General features: G+C 44.0%; 1 protein-coding gene across 1 annotated transcript in view; it reads left to right on the top strand.

Annotated features, from left to right (window-relative positions):
* FH (fumarate hydratase) overlaps positions 1-22,046 on the top strand; it is a 132,627-nt gene that overhangs the window by 26,785 nt on the left and 83,796 nt on the right. The window contains exon 2 of the mRNA XM_077289095.1: positions 21,696-21,830. Within this exon, the coding sequence (XP_077145210.1) occupies positions 21,696-21,830 (135 nt within the window). The remainder of the gene's footprint in view (positions 1-21,695; positions 21,831-22,046) is intronic.

Genomic DNA, 22,046 nt, shown 5'->3' with positions numbered 1-22,046 from the left:
TCAGACAACACCATGAGGGAATTTGCGATTTTTCTATCACATTGCACCGAATTAGGTGTCTGTTCAGACAACACCATGAGGGAATTTGCGGTTTTGCGCTCCCGCAACCGCCGGTCAATTTGAATAGCCAGTGCCATAGTATCATTCAGACCTGTGGGAATGGGAAAACCCACCATAACATTCTTAATGGCTTCAGAAAGGCCATTTCTAAAATTAGCGGCCAGTGCACACTCGTTCCAATGTGTCAGCACGGACCATTTCCGAAATTTTTGGCAGTACACTTCAGCCTCGTCCTGCCCCTGAGACATAGCCAGCAAGGCCTTTTCTGCCTGAATCTCAAGATTGGGTTCCTCATAAAGTAAACCGAGCGCCAGAAAAAACGCATTAATATCAGCCAATGCCGGATCTCCTGGCACCAGCGAAAAAGCCCAATCCTGAGGGTCGCCCCGTAAGAACGAAATAACAATTTTTACTTGCTGAGCAGAGTCTCCAGATGAACAGGGTCTCAGGGACAAAAACAATTTACAATTATTCACAAAATTCCTAAACTTAAACCTGTCTCCGGAAAACAGTTCAGGAATCGGTATTTTAGGTTCTGACCTAGGATTACTGATAACATAGTCTTGTATGCCCTGCACACGAGTAGCCAGCTGGTCCACACTTGTAATCAAGGTCTGGACATTCATGTCTGCAGCAAGCATAGCCACTCTGAGGTAAAGGGGAAGAAGAAAAAAAAAAAAAAACTCAGAATCTTCTTTCTTATAATCCCTCTTCTGCAATGCATTAAACATTTAATACTGGCCTGGCAAACTGTTATGACCCCAATGGCGAGGGTCTCAGAGGAACGTGGAAGTCTGCAGAATACAAAAATCCAGCTCATAGGGCAGTGGTAGCTGGGTTGACCATATATCTACTCCTAACGCCAACACTAGAAGTAGCCGGGGATCATTCCTACGTTGATTCTAGATGACACGCTCCAGCCGGAGAATCTAGCTACCCCTAGTAGAGGAAAACAAAAGACCTTTCTTGCCTCCAGAGAAGGGGACCCCAAAGCTGGATAGAAGCCCCCCACAAATAATAACGGTGAGGTAAGAGGAAATGACAAACACAGAAATGAACCAGGTTTAGCACAGAGAGGCCCGCTTACTGATAGCAGAATAAAGAAAGGTAACTTATATGGTCAACAAAAACCCTATCAAAATCCACACTGGAAATTCAAGAACCCCCGAACCGTCTAACGGTCCGGGGGGAGAACACCAGCCCCCTAGAGCTTCCAGCAAAGGTCAGGATATATATTTGGAACAAGCTGGACAAAAATACAAAACCAAAACAAAATAGCAAAAAGCAAAAAGCGGACTTAGCTGATATAACTGGAACCAGGATCAGTAGACAAGAGCACAGCAGACTAGCTCTGATAACTACGTTGCCAGGCATAGAACTGAAGGTCCAGGGAGCTTAAATAGCAACACCCTTAACTAACGACCCAGGTGCGGATAAAAGGAATGACAGAAAAACCAGAGTCAAAAAACTAGTAACCACTAGAGGGAGCAAAAAGTAAATTCACAACAATTTGGTATCTTTGTTTGAAGCATGATACAGTTGTGGCCAAAAGTATTGACACCCCTGCAATTCTGTCAGATAATAGTTTCTTCCTGAAAAATGATTGCAAACACAAATTCTTTGGTATTATTATCTTCATTTAATTTGTCTTAAATGAAAAAAACACAAAAGAGAATGAAGCAAAACATTGATCATTTCACACAAAACTCCAAAAATGGGGCAGACAAAAGTATTGGCACCCTCAGCCTAATACTTGGTTGCACAACCTTTAGCCAAAATAACTGCGACCAACCGCTTCCGTAACTGTTGTGAAATTGGATTTTGGGCTCCCCCGGTGGCCACTGGTGGAATTGAACTGGTGTGCATCATCCCCTCTGTTCACCTGTTTCCATCAGGATGTGGGAGTCGCTATTTAACCTTGCTCCTCTGTCACTTCCATGCCGGTCAACATTGTAATCAGAAGCCTTTCTGTGCATGTTCCTGCTGCTAGACAACTCCCAGCTAAGTTGGACTTTAGTCCTCGTTTGTTTTTGCATTTTGTTCCAGTTCACAGCTGTAGTTTCGTTTCTGTGTCTGGAAAGCTCTTGTGATCTGAAATTGCCACTCTGATGTTATGAGTTAATACTAGAGTCTTAAAGTAATTTCAGGATGGTATTTTGATAGGGTTTTCAGCTGACCATGAAAGTGCCCTTTCTGTCTTCCTGCTATCTAGTAAGCGGACCTCAATTTTGCTAAACCTATTTTCATACTACGTTTGTCATTTCATCTAAAATCACCGCCAATATATGTGGGGGCCTCTGTCTGCCTATCGGGGAAATTTCTCTAGAGGTGAGCCAGGACTATATTTTCCTCTGCCAGGATTAGTTAGTCCTCCGGCCGGCGCTTGGCGTCTAGGGATAAAAAACGTAGGCAACGCTACCCGGCTACTGTTAGTTGTGCGGCAGGTTTAGTTCATGGTCAGTTTAGTTTCCATCCTTCCAAGAGCTAGTACTTATGTTTGCTGGGCTATGTTCTCTTGCCATTGAGAACCATAACAGTTTGACCGGCCAAAAAAGGGTTAAATTAATTGACAGAGAAAGGAGAGAAAAGAGAAGTCTGCTGAAGATTTTTTTTTTTTTTTTTTTCCCCTTCCCTTCAGTTCTGAGTGTGCTTGTAATTGAATCTCTTGCAAGTCTGCCTATATTGCAGCCTTTCTCTCTCTCTCTCTCCTTCTAATCCTGGAATGGCTCTGTGTTCACCTGTTTAAAATGGATATTCAGAGTTTAGCTGCAGGTTTGAATAATCTCACCACGAAAGTTCAAAATTTACAAGATTTTGTTGTTCATGTTCCTATATCTGAACCTAGAATTCCTTTGCCTGAATTTTTCTCGGGGAATAGATCTTGCTTTCAAAATTTTAAAAATAATTGCAAGTTGTTTTTTTCCCTGAAATCTCGCTCTGCTGGAGATCCTGCTCAGCAGGTCAGGATTGTGATTTCCTTGCTCCGGGGCGACCCTCAGGATTGGGCTTTTGCATTGGCCCCAGGGGATCCTGCGTTGCTCAATGTGGATGCGTTTTTTCTGGCCTTGGGGTTGCTTTATGAGGAACCTCAGTTAGAGCTTCAGGCGGAAAAGGCCTTGATGTCCCTATCTCAGGGGCAAGACGAAGCTGAAATATACTGCCAGAAATTCCGTAAATGGGCTGTGCTTACTCAGTGGAATGAGTGCGCCCTGGCGGCGAATTTCAGAGAGGGTCTCTCTGATGCCATTAAGGATGTTATGGTGGGGTTCCCTGTGCCTGCGGGTCTGAATGAGTCCATGACAATGGCTATCCAGATCGATAGGCGTCTGCGGGAGCGCAAACCTGTGCACCATTTGGCGGTGTCTACTGAGAAGACGCCAGAGAATATGCAATGTGATAGAATTCTGTCCAGAAGTGAACGGCAGAATTTAAGACGAAAAAATGGGTTGTGCTTCTATTGCGGTGATTCAACTCATGTTATATCAGCATGCTCTAAGCGTACTAAGAAGCTTGATAAGTCTGTTTCAATTGGCACTTTACAGTCTAAGTTTATTCTATCTGTGACCCTGATTTGTTCTTTATCATCTATTACCGCGGATGCCTATGTCGACTCTGGCGCCGCTTTGAGTCTTATGGATTGGTCCTTTGCCAAACGCTGTGGGTATGATTTGGAGCCTCTTGAAACTCCTATACCCCTGAAGGGGATTGACTCCACCCCATTGGCTAGTAATAAACCACAATACTGGACACAAGTAACTATGCGGATTAATCCGGATCATCAGGAGATTATTCGCTTTCTTGTGCTGTATAACCTACATGATGTGTTGGTGCTTGGATTGCCATGGCTGCAATCTCATAACCCAGTCCTTGACTGGAAAGCTATGTCTGTGTTAAGCTGGGGATGTAAGGGGACGCATGGGGACGTACCTGTGGTTTCCATTTCATCATCTATTCCCTCTGAGATTCCTGAATTCTTGACTGAATTTCGTGACGTTTTTGAAGAACCTAAGCTTGGTTCATTACCTCCGCACCGGGAGTGCGATTGTGCCATAGATTTGATTCCGGGTAGTAAATACCCTAAGGGTCGTTTATTTAATCTGTCTGTGCCTGAACATGCTGCTATGCGAGAATATATAAAGGAGTCCTTGGAAAAGGGACATATTCGTCCTTCGTCATCTCCCTTAGGAGCCGGTTTTTTCTTTGTGGCTAAGAAAGATGGCTCTTTGAGACCGTGTATTGATTATCGGCTTTTGAATAAAATCACGGTTAAATATCAATATCCGTTGCCACTGCTGACTGATTTGTTTGCTCGCATAAAGGGGGCCAAGTGGTTCTCTAAGATAGATCTCCGTGGGGCGTATAATTTGGTGCGAATTAAGCAGGGGGATGAGTGGAAGACCGCATTTAATACGCCCGAGGGCCACTTTGAGTATTTGGTGATGCCTTTTGGTCTTTCAAATGCCCCTTCAGTCTTTCAGTCCTTTATGCATGACATTTTCCGTGATTATTTGGATAAATTTATGATTGTGTATCTGGATGATATTTTGATTTTTTCGGATGACTGGGACTCTCATGTCCAGCAGGTCAGGAGGGTTTTTCAGGTTTTGCGGTCTAATTCCTTGTGTGTGAAGGGTTCTAAGTGCGTTTTTGGGGTTCAAAAGATTTCCTTTTTGGGATATATTTTTTCCCCCTCTTCCATCGAGATGGATCCTGTCAAGGTTCAGGCTATTTGTGATTGGACGCAACCCTCTTCTCTTAAGAGTCTTCAGAAATTTTTGGGCTTTGCTAACTTTTATCGTCGATTTATTGCTGGTTTTTCTGATGTTGTTAAACCATTGACTGATTTGACTAAGAAGGGTGCTGATGTTGCTGATTGGTCCCCTGCTGCTGTGGAGGCCTTTCGGGAGCTTAAGCGCCGCTTTTCTTCCGCCCCTGTGTTGCGTCAGCCTGATGTTGCTCTTCCTTTTCAGGTTGAGGTCGACGCTTCTGAAATCGTAGCTGGGGCAGTTTTGTCGCAGAGAAGTTCCGATTGTTCCGTGATGAGACCTTGTGCCTTTTTCTCGCGTAAATTTTCGCCCGCCGAGCGGAATTATGATGTTGGGAATCGGGAGCTTTTGGCCATGAAGTGGGCTTTTGAGGAGTGGCGTCATTGGCTTGAGGGGGCTAGACATCAGGTGGTGGTATTGACTGACCACAAAAATCTAATTTATCTTGAGTCCGCCAGACGCCTGAATCCTAGACAGGCGCGCTGATCGTTGTTTTTCTCTCGGTTTAATTTTGTGGTGTCCTACCTGCCGGGTTCTAAGAATGTTAAGGCGGATGCCCTTTCTAGGAGTTTTGAGCCTGACTCCCCTGGTAACTCTGAACCTACAGGTATCCTTAAGGATGGAGTGATATTGTCTGCCGTTTCTCCAGACCTGCGGCGGGCCTTGCAGGAGTTTCAGGCGGATAGACCTGATCGTTGCCCACCTGGTAGACTGTTTGTTCCTGATGATTGGACCAGTAAAGTCATTTCTGAGGTTCATTCTTCTGCGTTGGCAGGTCATCCTGGAATCTTTGGTACCAGGGATTTGGTGGCAAGGTCCTTCTGGTGGCCTTCCCTGTCTCGAGATGTGCGAGGCTTTGTGCAGTCTTGTGACGTTTGTGCTCGGGCCAAGCCTTGTTGTTCTCGGGCTAGTGGATTGTTGTTGCCCTTGCCTATCCCGAAGAGGCCCTGGACGCACATCTCGATGGATTTTATTTCGGATCTTCCTGTTTCTCAGAAGATGTCTGTCATCTGGGTGGTGTGTGACCGTTTCTCTAAGAGGGTCCATTTGGTTCCCCTGCCTAAGTTGCCTTCTTCTTCCGAGTTGGTTCCTCTGTTTTTTCAAAATGTGGTCCGTTTGCATGGTATTCCGGAGAATATCGTTTCTGACAGAGGAACCCAGTTCGTGTCTAGATTTTGGCGAGCATTCTGTGCTAGGATGGGCATAGATTTGTCTTTCTCGTCTGCTTTCCATCCTCAGACTAATGGCCAGACCGAGCGGACGAATCAGACCTTGGAGACATATTTGAGGTGTTTTGTGTCTGCAGATCAGGATGATTGGGTTGCTTTTTTGCCTTTAGCGGAGTTTGCCCTCAATAATCGGGCCAGCTCTGCCACCTTGGTGTCTCCTTTTTTCTGTAATTCGGGGTTTCATCCTCGATTTTCTTCTGGTCAGGTGGAATCTTCGGATTGTCCTGGAGTGGATGCTGTGGTGGAGAGGTTGCATCAGATTTGGGGGCAGGTAGTGGACAATTTGAAGTTGTCCCAGGAGAAGACTCAGCTTTTTGCCAACCGCCGGCGTCGGGTTGGTCCTCGGCTTTGTGTTGGGGACTTGGTGTGGTTGTCTTCTCGTTTTGTCCCTATGAGGGTTTCTTCTCCTAAGTTTAAGCCTCGGTTCATCGGCCCGTACAAGATATTGGAGATTCTTAACCCTGTGTCCTTCCGTTTGGACCTCCCTGCATCTTTTTCTATTCATAATGTTTTTCATCGGTCATTGTTGCGCAGGTATGAGGTACCGGTTGTGCCTTCCGTTGAGCCTCCTGCTCCGGTGTTGGTTGAGGGCGAGTTGGAGTACGTTGTGGAAAAAATCTTGGACTCCCGTGTTTCCAGACGGAAACTCCAGTATCTGGTCAAATGGAAGGGATACGGTCAGGAGGATAATTCTTGGGTGACTGCCTCTGATGTTCATGCCTCCGATCTGGTCCGTGCCTTTCATAGGGCTCATCCTGATCGCCCTGGTGGTTCTGGTGAGGGTTCGGTGCCCCCTCCTTGAGGGGGGGTTACTGTTGTGAAATTGGATTTTGGGCTCCCCCGGTGGCCACTGGTGGAATTGAACTGGTGTGCATCATCCCCTCTGTTCACCTGTTTCCATCAGGATGTGGGAGTCGCTATTTAACCTTGCTCCTCTGTCACTTCCATGCCGGTCAACATTGTAATCAGAAGCCTTTCTGTGCATGTTCCTGCTGCTAGACAACTCCCAGCTAAGTTGGACTTTAGTCCTCGTTTGTTTTTGCATTTTGTTCCAGTTCACAGCTGTAGTTTCGTTTCTGTGTCTGGAAAGCTCTTGTGATCTGAAATTGCCACTCTGATGTTATGAGTTAATACTAGAGTCTTAAAGTAATTTCAGGATGGTATTTTGATAGGGTTTTCAGCTGACCATGAAAGTGCCCTTTCTGTCTTCCTGCTATCTAGTAAGCGGACCTCAATTTTGCTAAACCTATTTTCATACTACGTTTGTCATTTCATCTAAAATCACCGCCAATATATGTGGGGGCCTCTGTCTGCCTATCGGGGAAATTTCTCTAGAGGTGAGCCAGGACTATATTTTCCTCTGCCAGGATTAGTTAGTCCTCCGGCCGGCGCTGGGCGTCTAGGGATAAAAAACGTAGGCAACGCTACCCGGCTACTGTTAGTTGTGCGGCAGGTTTAGTTCATGGTCAGTTTAGTTTCCATCCTTCCAAGAGCTAGTACTTATGTTTGCTGGGCTATGTTCTCTTGCCATTGAGAACCATAACACGTAACCATCAATGAGTTTCTTACAATGCTCTGCTGGAATTTTAGACCATTCTTCTTTGGCAAACTGCTCCAGGTCCCTGATATTTGAAGGGTGCCTTCTCCAAACTGCCATTTTTAGATCTCTCCACAGGTGTTCTATGGGATTCAGGTCTGGACTCATTGCTGGGCACCTTTGAAGTCTCCAGTGCTTTCTCTCAAACCATTTTCTAGTGCTTTTTGAAGTGTGTTTTGTGTCATTGTCCTGCTGGAAGACCCATGACCTCTGAGGGAGACCCAGCTTTCTCACACTGGGCCCTACATTATGCTGCAAAATTTGTTGGTAGTCTTCAGATTTCATAATGCCATGCACACGGTCAAGCAGTCCAGTGCCAGAGGTAGCAAAGCAACCCCAAAACATCAGGGAACCTCCGCCATGTTTGACTGTAGGGACCGTGTTCTTTTCTTTGAATACCTCTTTTTTTTCTCCTGTAAACTCTATGTTGATGCCTTTGCCCAAAAAGCTCTACTTTTATCTCATCTGACCAGAGAACATTCTTCCAAAACGTTTTAGGCTTTTTCAGGTACGTTTTGGCAAACTCCAGCCTGGCTTTTTTATGTCTCTGGGTAAGAAGTGAGGTCTTCCTGAGTCTCCTACCATACAGCCCCTTTTCATTCAGACGCCGATGGATAGTACGGGTTGACACTGTTGTACCCTCGGACTGCAGGGCAGCTTGAACTTGTTTGGATGTTAGTCGAGGTTCTATATCCAACATCCGCACAATCTTGCGTTGAAATCTCTTGTAAATTTTTCTTTTCCGTCCACATCTAGGGAGGTTAGCCACAGTGCCATGGGCTTTAAACTTCTTGATGACACTGAACACGGTAGACACAGGAACATTCAGGTCTTTGGAGATGGACTTGTAGCCTTGAGATTGCTCATGCTTCCTCACAATTTGGTTTCTCAAGTCCTCAGCCAGTTCTTTGGTCTTCTTTCTTTTCTCCACGCTCAATGTGGTACACACAAGGACACAGGACAGAGGTTGAGTCAACTTTAATCCATGTCAACTGGCTGCAAGTGTGATTTAGTTATTGCCAACACCTCTTAGGTGCCACAGGTAAGTTACACGTGCTGTTAATTACACAAATTAGAGAAGCATCACATGATTTTTCGAACAGTGCCAATACTTTTGTCCACCCCCTTTTTTATGTTTGGTATGGAATTATATCCAATTTGGCTTTAGGACAATTCTCTTTGTGTTTTTTCATTTAAGACAAATTAAATGAAGATAATTATACCAAAGAATTTGTGTTTGCAATCATTTTCAGGAAGAAACTGAGTATTATCTGACAGAATTTCAGGGATTTCAATACTTTTTGCCTCAACTGTATGTGGGAAAAAGTTGAAAAGTTCCAGGGGGCCGAATACTTTCGCAAGGCACTGTATACGAACCATCTGTACGGCCCCTAATTTTTATGAATAGATGTCAATTCTGTAAGATGGGTAACTGGAAGTGGTCCTGTAAAAGTTTAATAACTGCCGAGTGCAAAATTGAGAGCATGTGGACACCACACAGATGACAAGTAAGAAAAAAAAATTCTCCCACTCTCCTATTTTCCTTAACTCCCTTGTGACCAAGCCAATTTTGGCCTCCATGACCAGGCCAAATTTTACAATTTTGATCACTGTCACTTTGCATCGTTATCGCACTGATTCTGAGACTTTTTTTTAATGACATACTGTACTTCAAAATTGTGGTAAAATTTGTTCAATATGATTTTTATTTGTGAAAATGTTGGAAATTACACAATTTTCAAACGTTTAATTCTTATGCCCTTAAAACAGAGAGATGTCACACAAAATAGTTAATAAATAACATTTCCCACACATCTACTTTGCATCAGCACAATTTTTAGAACATAATTTTTTTTTTATAAAGAAGTTAGAAGGGTTAAAAGTTGATCAGCAATTTCTCATTTTTCCAACAAAATTTACAAGATAACTTTTTTTTTTAAGGTAGCACATCAGATTTGAAGTGACTTTGGGGGCCTGTGTCAGGAATATGATGTATTTGATTCTCTATTATCCTGCACACTGAGCTTTGCTACATCCATTAGAGCGGAGTACAGACATACACTGTGGGCTTTCCAACCCCCTTCCTCCCAGCTCTTTCTCCCTGCTGACAATACAGCTGTAACTTGAAACTCCAGTGTGTGACTCTGTTCCCCCTCCCTCAAGAAAACTAGTTCTTTCGTTTGCAGCTATGCGCTTTTGTGATTTGTGTGAAAGTTACTCATGATGAATAATTCAACCCCAGGTGTGACAGAGATATGAAATTTACATATTTGGGATGTGCAACAATAGGGCTACACAGCAGTGCGTTTTCTAAGTGCAGCGCCTAGTAGAAACGGATTGCTACTTATCCGGGGCACCCAGCTACCCCATGTGTAGACTTAAATGGCAGCTAACCTCATGAGAAGACATTCCATATGTTCGTCGCCACTAGGGTTGAGCGACCTTTAGTTTTTTAGGGTCAAGTCGAGTTTTGTGAAACCCGACTGTCTTAAAAGTCGAGTCAAGTGAAATCGGCTGACCACCGTGAAAAGTCGGGCCGAAACACGAAATCCAATGAAGGAAATTATTACGAATTTTGTTTTTCTTTTTTTTTTTTTTTTTTTTTTTTTTTTTTTTCTCTCTCTCTCTCTCTCTCTCTCTCTCTCTCTCTCTCTCTCTCTCTCTCTCTCTCTCTCTCTCTCTCTCTCTCTCTCTCTCTCTCTCTCTCTCTCTCTCTCTCTCTCTCTCTCTCTCTCTCTCTCTCTCTCTCTCTCATGAGACGCCGACTTTGCCAAAAGTCGGCGACTTATGAAAATGAACGACCCGTTTCGCTCAAGCCTAGTCGCCACTCTATGAGGTTCCTAGCATACGCTAGGACGAATATGAGTTTTAACCCCTTCATGACCCAGCCTATTTTGACCTTAATGACCTGGCCGTTTTTTGCAATTCTGACCAGTGTCCCTTTATGAAGTAATAACTCAGGAACGCTTCAACGGATCCTAGCGGTTCTGAGATTGTTTTTTCGTGACATATTGGGCTTCATGTTAGTAGTAAATTTAGGACGATAATTTTTGCGTTTATTTGTGAAAAAATGGAAATTTGGTGAAAATTTTGAAAATTTCGCAATTTTCAAATTTTGAATTTTTATTCTGTTAAACGAGAGAGTTATGTGACACAGAATAGTTAATAAATAACATTACCCACATGTCTACTTTACATCAGCACAATTTTGGAAACAACATTTTTTTTTTGCTAGGAAGTTATAAGGGTTAAAATTTGACCAGCGATTTCTCATTTTTACAACGAAATTTACAAAACGTTTTTTTTTAGGGACCACCTCACATTTGAAGTCAGTTTGAGGGGTCTATATGGCTGAAAATACCCAAAAGTGACACCATTCTAAAAACTGCACCCCTCAAGGTGCTCAAAGCCACATTCAAAAAGTTTATTAACCCTTCAGGTGCTTCACAGCAGCAGAAGCAACATGGAAGGAAAAAATGAACATTTAACTTTTTAGTCACAAAAATGATCTTTTAGCAACAATTTTTTTATTTTCCCAAGGGTAAAAAAAGAAACTGGACCCCAAAAGTTATTGTACAATTTGTCCTGAGTACACCGATACCCCATATGGGTGGGAACCACTGTTTGGGCGCACGACAGGGCTCGGAAGGGAAGGAGCGCCATTTGACTTTTTCAATGAAAAATTGGCTCCAATCTTTAGCGGACACCATGTCGCGTTTGGAGAGCCCCTGTGTGCCTAAACATTGGAGCTCCCCCACAAGTGACCCCATTTTGAAGACTAGACCCCCCCAAGGAGCTTATCTAGATGCATAGTGAGCACTTTGAACCCCCAGGTACTTCATAAATTGATCCGTAAACATGAAAAAGTACTTTTTTTTCACAAAAAAATTCTTATAGCCTCAATTTTTTTCATTTTCACATGGGCAACAGGATAAAATGGATCCTAAAATGTGTTGGGCAATTTCTCCTGAGTACACTGATACCTTACATGTGGGGATAAACCACTGTTTGGACACACGGCAGGGCTCGGAAGGGAAGGAGCGCCATTTGACTTTTTGAATGAAAAATTAGCTCCAATCGTTAGCGGACACCATGCAGAGCCCCTGTGTGCCTAAACATTGGAGCTCCCCCACATGTGACCCTATTTTGGTAACTAGACCTCCCATTGAACTAATCTAGATGTGCCGTGACCACTTTAAACCCTCAAGTGCTTCACAGAAGTTTATAACACAGAGCCGTGAAAATAAAAAATCATTTTTCTTTCCTGAAAAATTATTTTTTAGCCCTCAATCTTTTATTTTCACAAGAGTAACAGGAGAAGTGGACCCCAATATTTGTTGCCCAGTTTGTCCTGAGTACGCTGATACCCCACATGTGGGGGTAAACCACTGATTGGGCACACATCTGGGCTCGGAAGGGAAGTAGTGACGTTTTGAAATGCAGACTTTGATGGAATGGTCTGCAGGCGTCACTTTGCGTTTGCAGAGCCTCTGATGTGCCTAAACAGTAGAAACCCCCCAAAAGTGACCCCATTTTGGAAACTAAACCCCCCAAGGAATTTATCTAGATATGTGGTGAGCACTTTAAACCCACAAGTGCTTCACAGAAGTTTACAATGCAGAGCCGTGAAAATAAAAAATCAGTTTTCTCTCCTCAAAAATTATGTTTTAGTAAGCAATTTTTTATTTTCACAAGGGTAACAGGAGAAGTGGACCCCAATATTTGTTGCCCAGTTTATCCTGAGTACATTGATACCCCATATGTGTGGTAAACCACTGCTTGGGCACACGTCGGGGCTCGGAAGGGAAGTAGTGACGTTTTGAAATGCAGACTTTGATGGAATGGTCTGCGGCGTCACGTTGCATTTGCAGAGCCCCTGATGTGCCTAAACAGTAGAAAACCCCACAAGTGACCCCATTTTGGAAACTAGACCCCCAAGGAACTTATCTAGATGTGTGGTGAGCACTTTGAACCCCCAAGTGCTTCACAGAAGTTTATAACGCAGATCCGTGAAAATAAAAAAATCATTTTTATTTCCTCAAAAATTATGCTTTTAGCAAGCAATTTTTTATTTTCGCAAGAGAAATTGGACCCCAATAGTTGTTGCCCAGTTTGTCCTGAGTATGCTGGTACCCCATATGTGTGGTAAACCACTGTTTGGGCGCACGTCAGGGCTCGGAAGGGAGGGAGCACCATTTGACTTTTTGAACGCAAGATTGGCTGGAATCAATGGTGGCGCCATGTTGCGTTTGGAGACCCCTGATGTGCCTAAACAGTGGAAACCCCTCAATTCTAACTCCAACACTAACTCTAACACACCCCTAACCCTAATCCCAACTCTAGCCATTTCCAGTGTTTTTTGTGCGGATTTCACCTGCGGATTCCTATTGCGGAACAGGTGTAAAACGCTGCGGAATCCGCACAAAGAATTGACATGCTGCGGAAAATACAATGCAGCGTTGCCGCGCTGTATTTTCCGCACCATGGGCACAGCGGATTTGGTTTTCCAAAAGTTTACATGGTACTGTAATGGAAAACTGCTACGAATCCGCAGCGGCCAATCCGCCGTGGATCCGCAGCCAAATCCGCACCGTGTGCACATAGCCTAATTCTAACCCTTATTCTAACCCTAACCCTAGTGGAAAAATAAATGTAAATATATTTTCTTTATTTCATTATTGTCCCTACCTATGGGGGTGATAAAGGGGGGGTTCATTTACTATTTTTTTTTATTTTGATCACTGTGATAGGTTTTATCACAGTGATCAAAATGTACCTGGAACGAATCTGCCGGCAGGCAGATTCGGCGCGCGCATTGTGCATGCGCCCGCCATTTTGGAAGATGGCGGCGCCCATGGAGCAGACAGACGGACACTGGGAGGCTCGGTAAGTATGAGGGGGGGGAATCGGAGCACGGAGGGAGCGAACAGGAGGACGGGGGAGCGGACAGGCGGATGGAGGGTAGCGGAGCACAGGACGGAGGACCGGGGAGGAGATCGGTGGCGGGGGGCAGATCAGGGTTTTCAGCCATGGCCGATGATATTGCAGCATTGGCCATGGCTGGATTGTAATATTTCACCAGTTTTCATAGGTGAAATATTACAAATCGCTCTGGCTGTTTCTCTTTCAACAGCCAATCAGAGCGATTGTAGCCACGGGGGGGGGGGGGGGGGTGAAGCCACCCCCCCCCTGGGCTGAAGTACCACTCCCCCTGTCCCTGCAGATCGGGTGAAATTGGAGTTAACGCTTTCACCCGATCTGCAGGGACGCGATCATTCTGAGACACAGCATATGCGTCACAGGTCGGATTGGCACCGACTTTCATGACGCATACGCTGTGTCACAGGTCGGGAAGTGGTTCATAAAGTTCTGCGTCTCTTTGAAGTGGAGTCCATAGCTCCGCCCACTCAGTGATGTCACGACCAGGGGGTATAAGTGAGTGGGAGCTCATTTTTCACTAGCTTTTGTCCAGGGAACTAGCTGAGAGACACTCTGTGATTCATTGGGACATATGCCCCCCTCCTCCCCATACGCATGGTCAGCCATAATTTGAAGAACTCAGTCTATTTTCTTCCTTTAATCCCTTTTTATTTTGCAATTGTCTGTACATATGATACTTGTCTCATGTTATAATATTTTTTATACTTTTGTAAACACTGCCTACCTTTTGGAGTAAAATATATAAAATTACTAGCTTCGTTTCTCCTTGCTCTATAACGTACTTTCACATCCTTTGAATTAAATTACGCTACTAATTGGATTGTTTCCTGACCCGTTATTAATTAAGGAATAGGAGCTGGTGGCAGCAGACCATACTGAGCTTGTTGGGTAAAGCTGGCAGCGACGGAACGGGGTTTATAAGTGTATTGCTTGGCTACAGCTGGGAATAATTATATCACCTTCACTGCAATGTGTTCCCAATAGCCAGTACATCGCAGGCAGCCTTTCTGGCGACTAATTATCTTAGGTGCAGTTCCCTGTCTGACCTGAAGGTAAAGGGGGGTGTCAGAGGGCTGCAAGTTCCAAACCGGAACTCGGAAGTGGGATATAGATAAATCCCCTTCAGAAAAGAACTTGGGCGACCAAACAAACCCGGTTCATGACAGCCTGCATGAAAGAAAATACCCAAAAGTGACACTACACCCCTCAAAGTCCTCAAAACCACATTCAAGATTTTTATTAACCCTTCATGTGCTTCACAGGATCGAAGCAATGTGGAAGGAAAAAATGAGCATTAACTTTTCACAACAATTTATTTTAGCCCCTAATTTTTTATTTTCACAAGGGTAATATGAGAAAATGGACCTTAAAATTTGTTGTGCAATTTCTCCTGAGTACGCGGATACCCTATATGTGGGGGAAAAGTACCGTTTGAAGGCACGACAGGGCTTGGAAGAGAAGGATTGATGTTTTGGAATGCAGGCTTTGATGGAATGGTCTGCTGGCCCCATGTTACATTTGGAGAGCTCCTGATGTACCTAAATGGAAAAAAAAAACAAGTTACCACATTTTGGAAACTACACCCCTCAAGGATTTTATCCAGGGGTATAGTGAACATTTTGAACCCACAAGTACTACATAGAATTTGATAACATTAGGTCATCGTATTGAAAATTTTCCTTATTTATTCCTCACAAAAATGTTGTTTTAGCCCAAATTTGTAATGTTCACAATGCATAATAGACGTAAACGGACCTCATCATTTGTTACGCAAATTCTCCCGAATGGGATGATCCCCTTTATGTTGTCAAAAACTTCTGTTTGGGCACATGGCAAAGTTAGGAAAGAGCGCTATTTGTCTGGAATAGATTGTGAATGCCATGTCACATTTGGAGAGCCTCTGACATGCGAAAACAGCATAAACCTCATTTTATAAAACTTTCTTCTTTAATGCCTCATTAGATCCAGCAATCTTTAGCCATTTAATCCTTCTCAAACTTTGCTGCTAAGGCCATGTGCCCACGCTGCGGATTCCGCTGCGGAATTTTCCGCAGCGGATTTGATAAATCCGCAGTGCAAAACCGCTGCGTTTTTTACTGTGGATTTATCGTGGTTTTTAGTGCGGTTTCCTCTGCGGTTTTTCACCTGCAGATTTCTATTGGAGCAGGTGGAAACCCGCAGCGGAATCCGCACAAACAATTGACATGCTGCGGAAAATAAACCACTGCGTTTCCGCTAGTTTTTTTCCGCAACATGTGCACTGCTTATTTCGTTTCCCATAGGTTTACATTGTACTGTAAACTTATGGGAAACTGCTGTGGAAACGCTGCGGTTCCGCAGCGTGTGCACATACCCTAATACTGTTTTACTTTCCTTAGCAATATTACCAAATTGTGCAATCCGTGTACTTTCATTGTTTGCTAGAGCAAAGATCATCTGAAAAAATCATCTGGCTCTAATAAACAGCCCACGTGCACAAAGTTTTACAGCGGCAGAATACAGGCAAGGCCACAGTCAGATTTTTTTCTTATGTAGTTTTTGTACATATAACCAGAGCAGTAGTACGTGTCTAATACGATCTGTCCCTTTATGATCTACATCTGTTCTAAATTGTCTCAGAGAACCTAAGGGTACTGTCACACTCTGCAACTTTCCAACGATCACGACCAGCGATACGACCTGGCCGTGATCGTTGGTAAGTCGTTGTGTGGTCGCTGGGGAGCTGTCACACAGACCGCTCTCCAGCGACCAACGATGCCGAAGGCCCCGGGTAACCAGGGTAAACATCGGGTTACTAAGCGCAGGGCCGCGCTTAGTAACCCGATGTTTACCCTAGTTACCATCGTAAAAGTAAAAAAAAAAACAGTACATACTCACAATCCGGTGTCCGTCAGGTCCCTTGCCGTCTGCTTCCCGCTCTGACTGAGTGCCGCCGTAAAGTGAAAGCAGATCACAGCGGTGACGTCACCGCTGTGCTCTGTACTGCCTTACGGCCGGGAGTCAGTCAGAGCGGGAAGCAGACGGCAAGGGACCTGACGGACACCGGAATGTGAGTATGTACGTTTTTTGTTTTTTTTTACTTTTACGCTGGTAACCAGGGTAAACATCGGGTTACTAAGCGCGGCCCTGCGCTTAGTAACCCGATGTTTACCCTGGTTACAAGGGAACGCATCGCTGGATCGCTGTCACACACAACGATCCAGCGATGACAGCGGGAGATCCAGCGACGAAATAAAGTTCCAAACGATCTGCTACGACGTACGATTCTCAGCAGGGTCCCTGATCGCTGCTGCGTGTCAGACACAGCGATATCGTATGGATATCGCTGGAACGTCACGGATCGTACCGTCGTAGCGACAAAAGTGCCACTGTGAGACAGTACCCTAAGTCTGTCATCTTTATGCTAGGTACACACAGATTTGGGATACAGAAAACGCCAACAATTTTTTTGAGAACAATTAACGTCATGAAACTTTTTTTTTTTTTTTTTTTTTAAAGACTGTGAGCAGAGGAGCCGGCAGATGAGACTATGTCTCCTATCATCGGCACCTGCTGTCACTGTTATCAGTGACAGCAGACATAGCCCGATGGGAGGAGTAGTCTCATCGGCCCACGCCTGAGGAGCTGTGACCGACAGTATCGGCGGTAGTGTTACCGAGGGTGACAGTCACAGCTGCGGGGTCACGCTGACATCTGCCAACATGATCCCGCAGCGCTGTGACCGACTGTCTTACCGGCGATAGCGTTACCGCCGATAAGAATCACCGCGTCGGTGTTTCACACAGATGACAGCGTGGGAAACACGATAGGAAGCTGGTAAAACGCAAAACAAAAACTCAGCAAATCCGCAAACATTTTTATACCTGTATTTTTGCTGCTGATTTGACTGACTCAATTGAAGTTAATGTGTGCAGAAATGCAAAAAGAATTGACATGCTGCAGAAAAAAACACAGTGCAAATACACACGGAAATTTACTGATCATGTGCACAACACTTCAGGACTGTTATTGAATTAGCTTGCATAAGGATGCCATTGCGTTTTTGGCCAAAAACTTAGGCTATGTGCACACGTCAGGATTTCTTGCAGAAATATCCTGGCAAAAAACGGACATTTCTGCCAGAACTCCGCATGCGTTTTTTGCGCGTTTTTTTACGCGGTTTTTCCCAATGCATTAAATAGTGGGAAAAACGCGAAAAATCCGCAAAATTAACAAACATGCTGCTTTTTTTATCGCACTACGTTTATTCGCGGAAAAAAATGCATCATGTGCACAAAAATTGCAGAATGCATTCTAAATGATAGGATGCATATGAATGCGTTTTTTATAAGTTTTTATCACATTTTATAGCGAAAAAACGCAAAAAAAGCGAAAATTCCTGAACGTGTGCACATACCCTTACTGTGTGCACAGATCTTTTAAGCTTTTTTTTTTTCTTCCTGAAGCATTTTATTAGAGTTTTTGAATGACTACAAAGAGGCATTCCCCCTTAAAGAAGTCATGCACCACTTCTTTTTTAGCACTGTGAGTAGTGTTAGTACTTTTCTGGTACCGCCTCATCACATTGTTTAGTTTAATGGAATCATTGATGGGGAAGGTTAATATTTAGAGGATGTGTTGTGTAAAATCTCCACAGCAAATTCTTAGAAAACCATACTATTATGCAAAACAAGTTAAACAACTATGTTCACACTAGGGTTTTTTTTCTGCAGCAAAACTTGATCTCTTTGCAGGAAATAAGCTCCAGAAAAATGCAGGTTATCCTTGGTTTTCCTTGCATTATTTGCTGCGTTTTTTTCATGCTAGATTTGTCTCTTGTGCATGTTGATAACGTTTAGTGTTGAACAAAGAAAATCCTTCTCTATAGAATCAGGTTTTGGCACAAAGAACGCAGCAAAACCTGATTCCTGCATTTTTTTCAGTGTTTTTTTTTTAACCACCTATTCTTTTCAATAGGTGATAAACGCTGAAAAGTGACATGCTCCATTGTGCAAAAAACCATGCAAAGCACAAAATCCTGATGACAAAAAAAACAAGCTGTGTGAGAGACTTCTGAAATATCATACTGTGCTGGTAGTGTAAAACGCAGCTGAAAATTTGCACAAAAAAAACTGCAGAAACACCCAGTGTGAACTTAGCCTAATAGTGAATAAAAATTATGTGTACTGTATATTTGCATTCCCTGGCCCTTTTGTGGCAATCACATGTGAAAATGTCCACTGAAGCTCTGTGGCAGAAGTATATCAGGGCAGATATGTATTGTATAAAAAAAAAAAAAAAAATTACTGAGCCCCACCGTAACCCCTTACTGAAATTTGACGTCAGTATGATCGGTTTCATCTCAGTCTTTGATGAAGGAACTGAGCCAAACTCTTTCCTGTCAGCTGATTGCTGTGTTATTCAGCCATCATCTGCCTTTAGCTCCTCCTGCCGTTAACCTGTTGTTGATTGACAGGCACTTAACAGTGGCATTTACAGCGCGGGGTCCTGGGGGTGGCGTTTGTCTAATTGCCAATCACTCCCCTCCTATAATAGTGGGGTGCTGATGGGTTTTCTTGATAGCCACAGATTTGCTGCCTGTCTTGACTGTACATCACAGACTGGGATTTTGCTATACCCAGCTATAATATGATATTGCTGTATATAGTACAAGAGAGGAGCCAACCGCAGGTTAAAGTTCCCTATAAGGACCAACAAATACAGTAAAAAAATATATTTTTTTAAAAAGTTTAAAAATATGTAGTAAAAGAAAAATATAAAAGTCCAAATCAGCCTCTGTACCCTTCTCCATCTACTATATAATTGTCTAAAGGTCACTTCCGTCTGTCACGGATATTCATTGGTCGCGGCCTCTGTCTGTCATGGAAATCCAAGTCGCTGATTGGTCGCGGCAAAACAGCCACGACCAATCAGCGACCGACACAGTCCGGTGGCAAAATGGCCGCCCCTTACTCCCCGCAGTGAGTGCCCGCTCCATACTCCCCTCCACTCAGCGCTCACACAGGGTTAATGGCAGCGGTAACGGACTGCGCTATGCCGCGGTGTAACGCACTCCATTACCGCTGCTATTAACCCTGTGTGACCAACTTTTACTATTGATGCTGCCTATGCGGCATCAAAAGATCTAATGTTAAAAATAATAAAAAAAAATTAAAAATCGTTATATACTCACCGTCTGTCGGCCCCCGGATCAGGAACAGACCTTTCCCGCTCCTCGCAACGCTCCGGTGACCGCTCCATGCATTGCGGTCTCGCGAGATGATGACGTAGCGGTCTCACGAGACCGCTATGTCATCATCTCTCGAGACCGCAATGCACTCTTGGGACCGGAGCGCGCGAGGAGCATCGGTAACCGCTTCGCCTGCATCCGGGGGCCAACGAAAGGTGAGTATATAACTATTATTTGTTTTAATTCTTTTTTTTTTTTAACGGGTATGATGTCCACATTGCTATATACTGCGTGGGCTGTGCAATATACTATGTGGGCTGTGCTATATACTGCGTGGCTGTGCAATATACTACATGGACTGGGCAATATATTACGTGGCTGTGCAATATACTTCGTGGGCTGTGCAATATACTTCGTGGGCTGTGCAATATACTACGTGGGCTGTGCAATGTACTACGTGGGCTGTGCAATATACTACGTGGGCTGTGCAATATACTACGTGGGCTGTGCAATATACTACGTGGGCTGTGCAGTGTACTACATGGGCTGTGCAATGTACTGCGTGGGCTGTGTTATACACTACGTGTGCTGTGTTATACACTACGTGTGCTGTGTTATACACTACGTGTGCTGTGTTATACACTACGTGTGCTGTGTTATACACTACGTGTGCTGTGTTATACACTACGTGTGCTGTGTTATACACTACGTGGGCTGTGTTATACGCTACGTGGGCTGTGTTATACGCTACGTGGCCTGTGTCATACGCTACGTGGGCTGTTATAAACGATGTGGCTGTTTTATATGCTATGTGGGCTGGTATACACTCCGTAGGCTGTGCTATATACTACGTGGCTGTGCTATATACTCCGTGGGCTGTTTTATATACTTCGTGGCTGTGCTATATACTTCATGGGCTGTGCTATATACTATGTGGCTGTGCAATATACTACGTGGGCTGTGCAATATACTACGTGGGCTGTACAATATACTACGTGGCTGTGCAATATACTACGTGGCTGTGCAGTATACTATGTGGCTGTGCTATTTACTATGTGGGCTCTTATATGCTACATGGCCGGCCGCGAACAATCAGCGACAGGCGCAGTCCGGCTGCGAATTGGCGCGGGATTTGAACCACGCTTCGCTATTTGGTCGCGGCCAGCCGAATCCTGTGTATTCAATGTATTATTCTAAAATCTTCATAAATAAACTACATACATATTCTAGAATACCCGATGCGTTAGAATCGGGCTACCATCTAGTTTAAAATAAAGACACAAATACACACGTGGTATCTCCGCAGGAAAATACACCCACAAATGCCAGAAGTGGGATTCTTTGGCCACTCAAAAATAATTTAGTAAGAAGTGATCAAAACCTTGAAACCCCCTCAAATTGGTATCAATAAAAATGTCAGTTTACATTGCAAAAAACAAGCCCTCATACAGTTCGATAAACCAAAAATGAAAACATTATGTGCCACAGTAACTGGTGACAAATTTACTCTTCCCATATAAATAATCCCCCTCTACCCCATAACTATGCATGTTTTGCATCTCTGAGTAATCATATTGCCAGTAGTACGGTGGCTCAGTGGTTAACACTATTGCTTTGCAGCACTGGGGTCCTGGGTCTCACCAAAGGCAACATCTGCAAGGAGTTTGTATGTTCTTCCATCTTAGTGTGGGTTTCCGCTGCAAATGCCAGAGAAGAAAAAGAGATATGAACTGCGCATCCAAACTTCATACGTTGATCTCATGCTGCTGGACAAAAATTTGGGCTGAGCGGTGATTGAAGCCACGCCCTTATGACTTAAAGCCGGAGAAATAAAGTTAATGCCGTCCTCCCGGTCGCCAGACTCTGTGCAGTGGCCGCACTGCAGATTGACTCATCTGTGCGCGTATTTCACATTTCATATTTTATCATTGCAGGCCAGTTCTGATACATATAGAATTGAAGCTGACACTTTCGGTGAATTGAAAGTCCCCAACGACAAATATTATGGAGCTCAAACTGTTCGTTCAACAATGAACTTCAAAATCGGAGGTGTGACTGAGCGAATGCCAGTAAGTAGCAAAAGTAAAATTATGCACCTTCTATGCGGTTAATTCCTTCATGACTGGGCAATTTTTCATTTTTTAGTCTCCAGTTTTCCTGTTAGTTTCCTTACCTTGACAAGCCAGCTGGTATGTCACTCTCCATAAGGAGAAATGTTAACCCTTTGACCCCAGTCCAGAGCCTCTCACCTAGCCAAATCAGTTCTCATGTTTCGCACTGACGAG

The sequence above is a fragment of the Ranitomeya variabilis genome, chromosome 2 (genome assembly GCF_051348905.1).
Source record: "Ranitomeya variabilis isolate aRanVar5 chromosome 2, aRanVar5.hap1, whole genome shotgun sequence".
Taxonomy (NCBI): domain Eukaryota; kingdom Metazoa; phylum Chordata; class Amphibia; order Anura; family Dendrobatidae; genus Ranitomeya; species Ranitomeya variabilis.
This window is presented reverse-complemented; position numbering and strand designations above follow the sequence as displayed.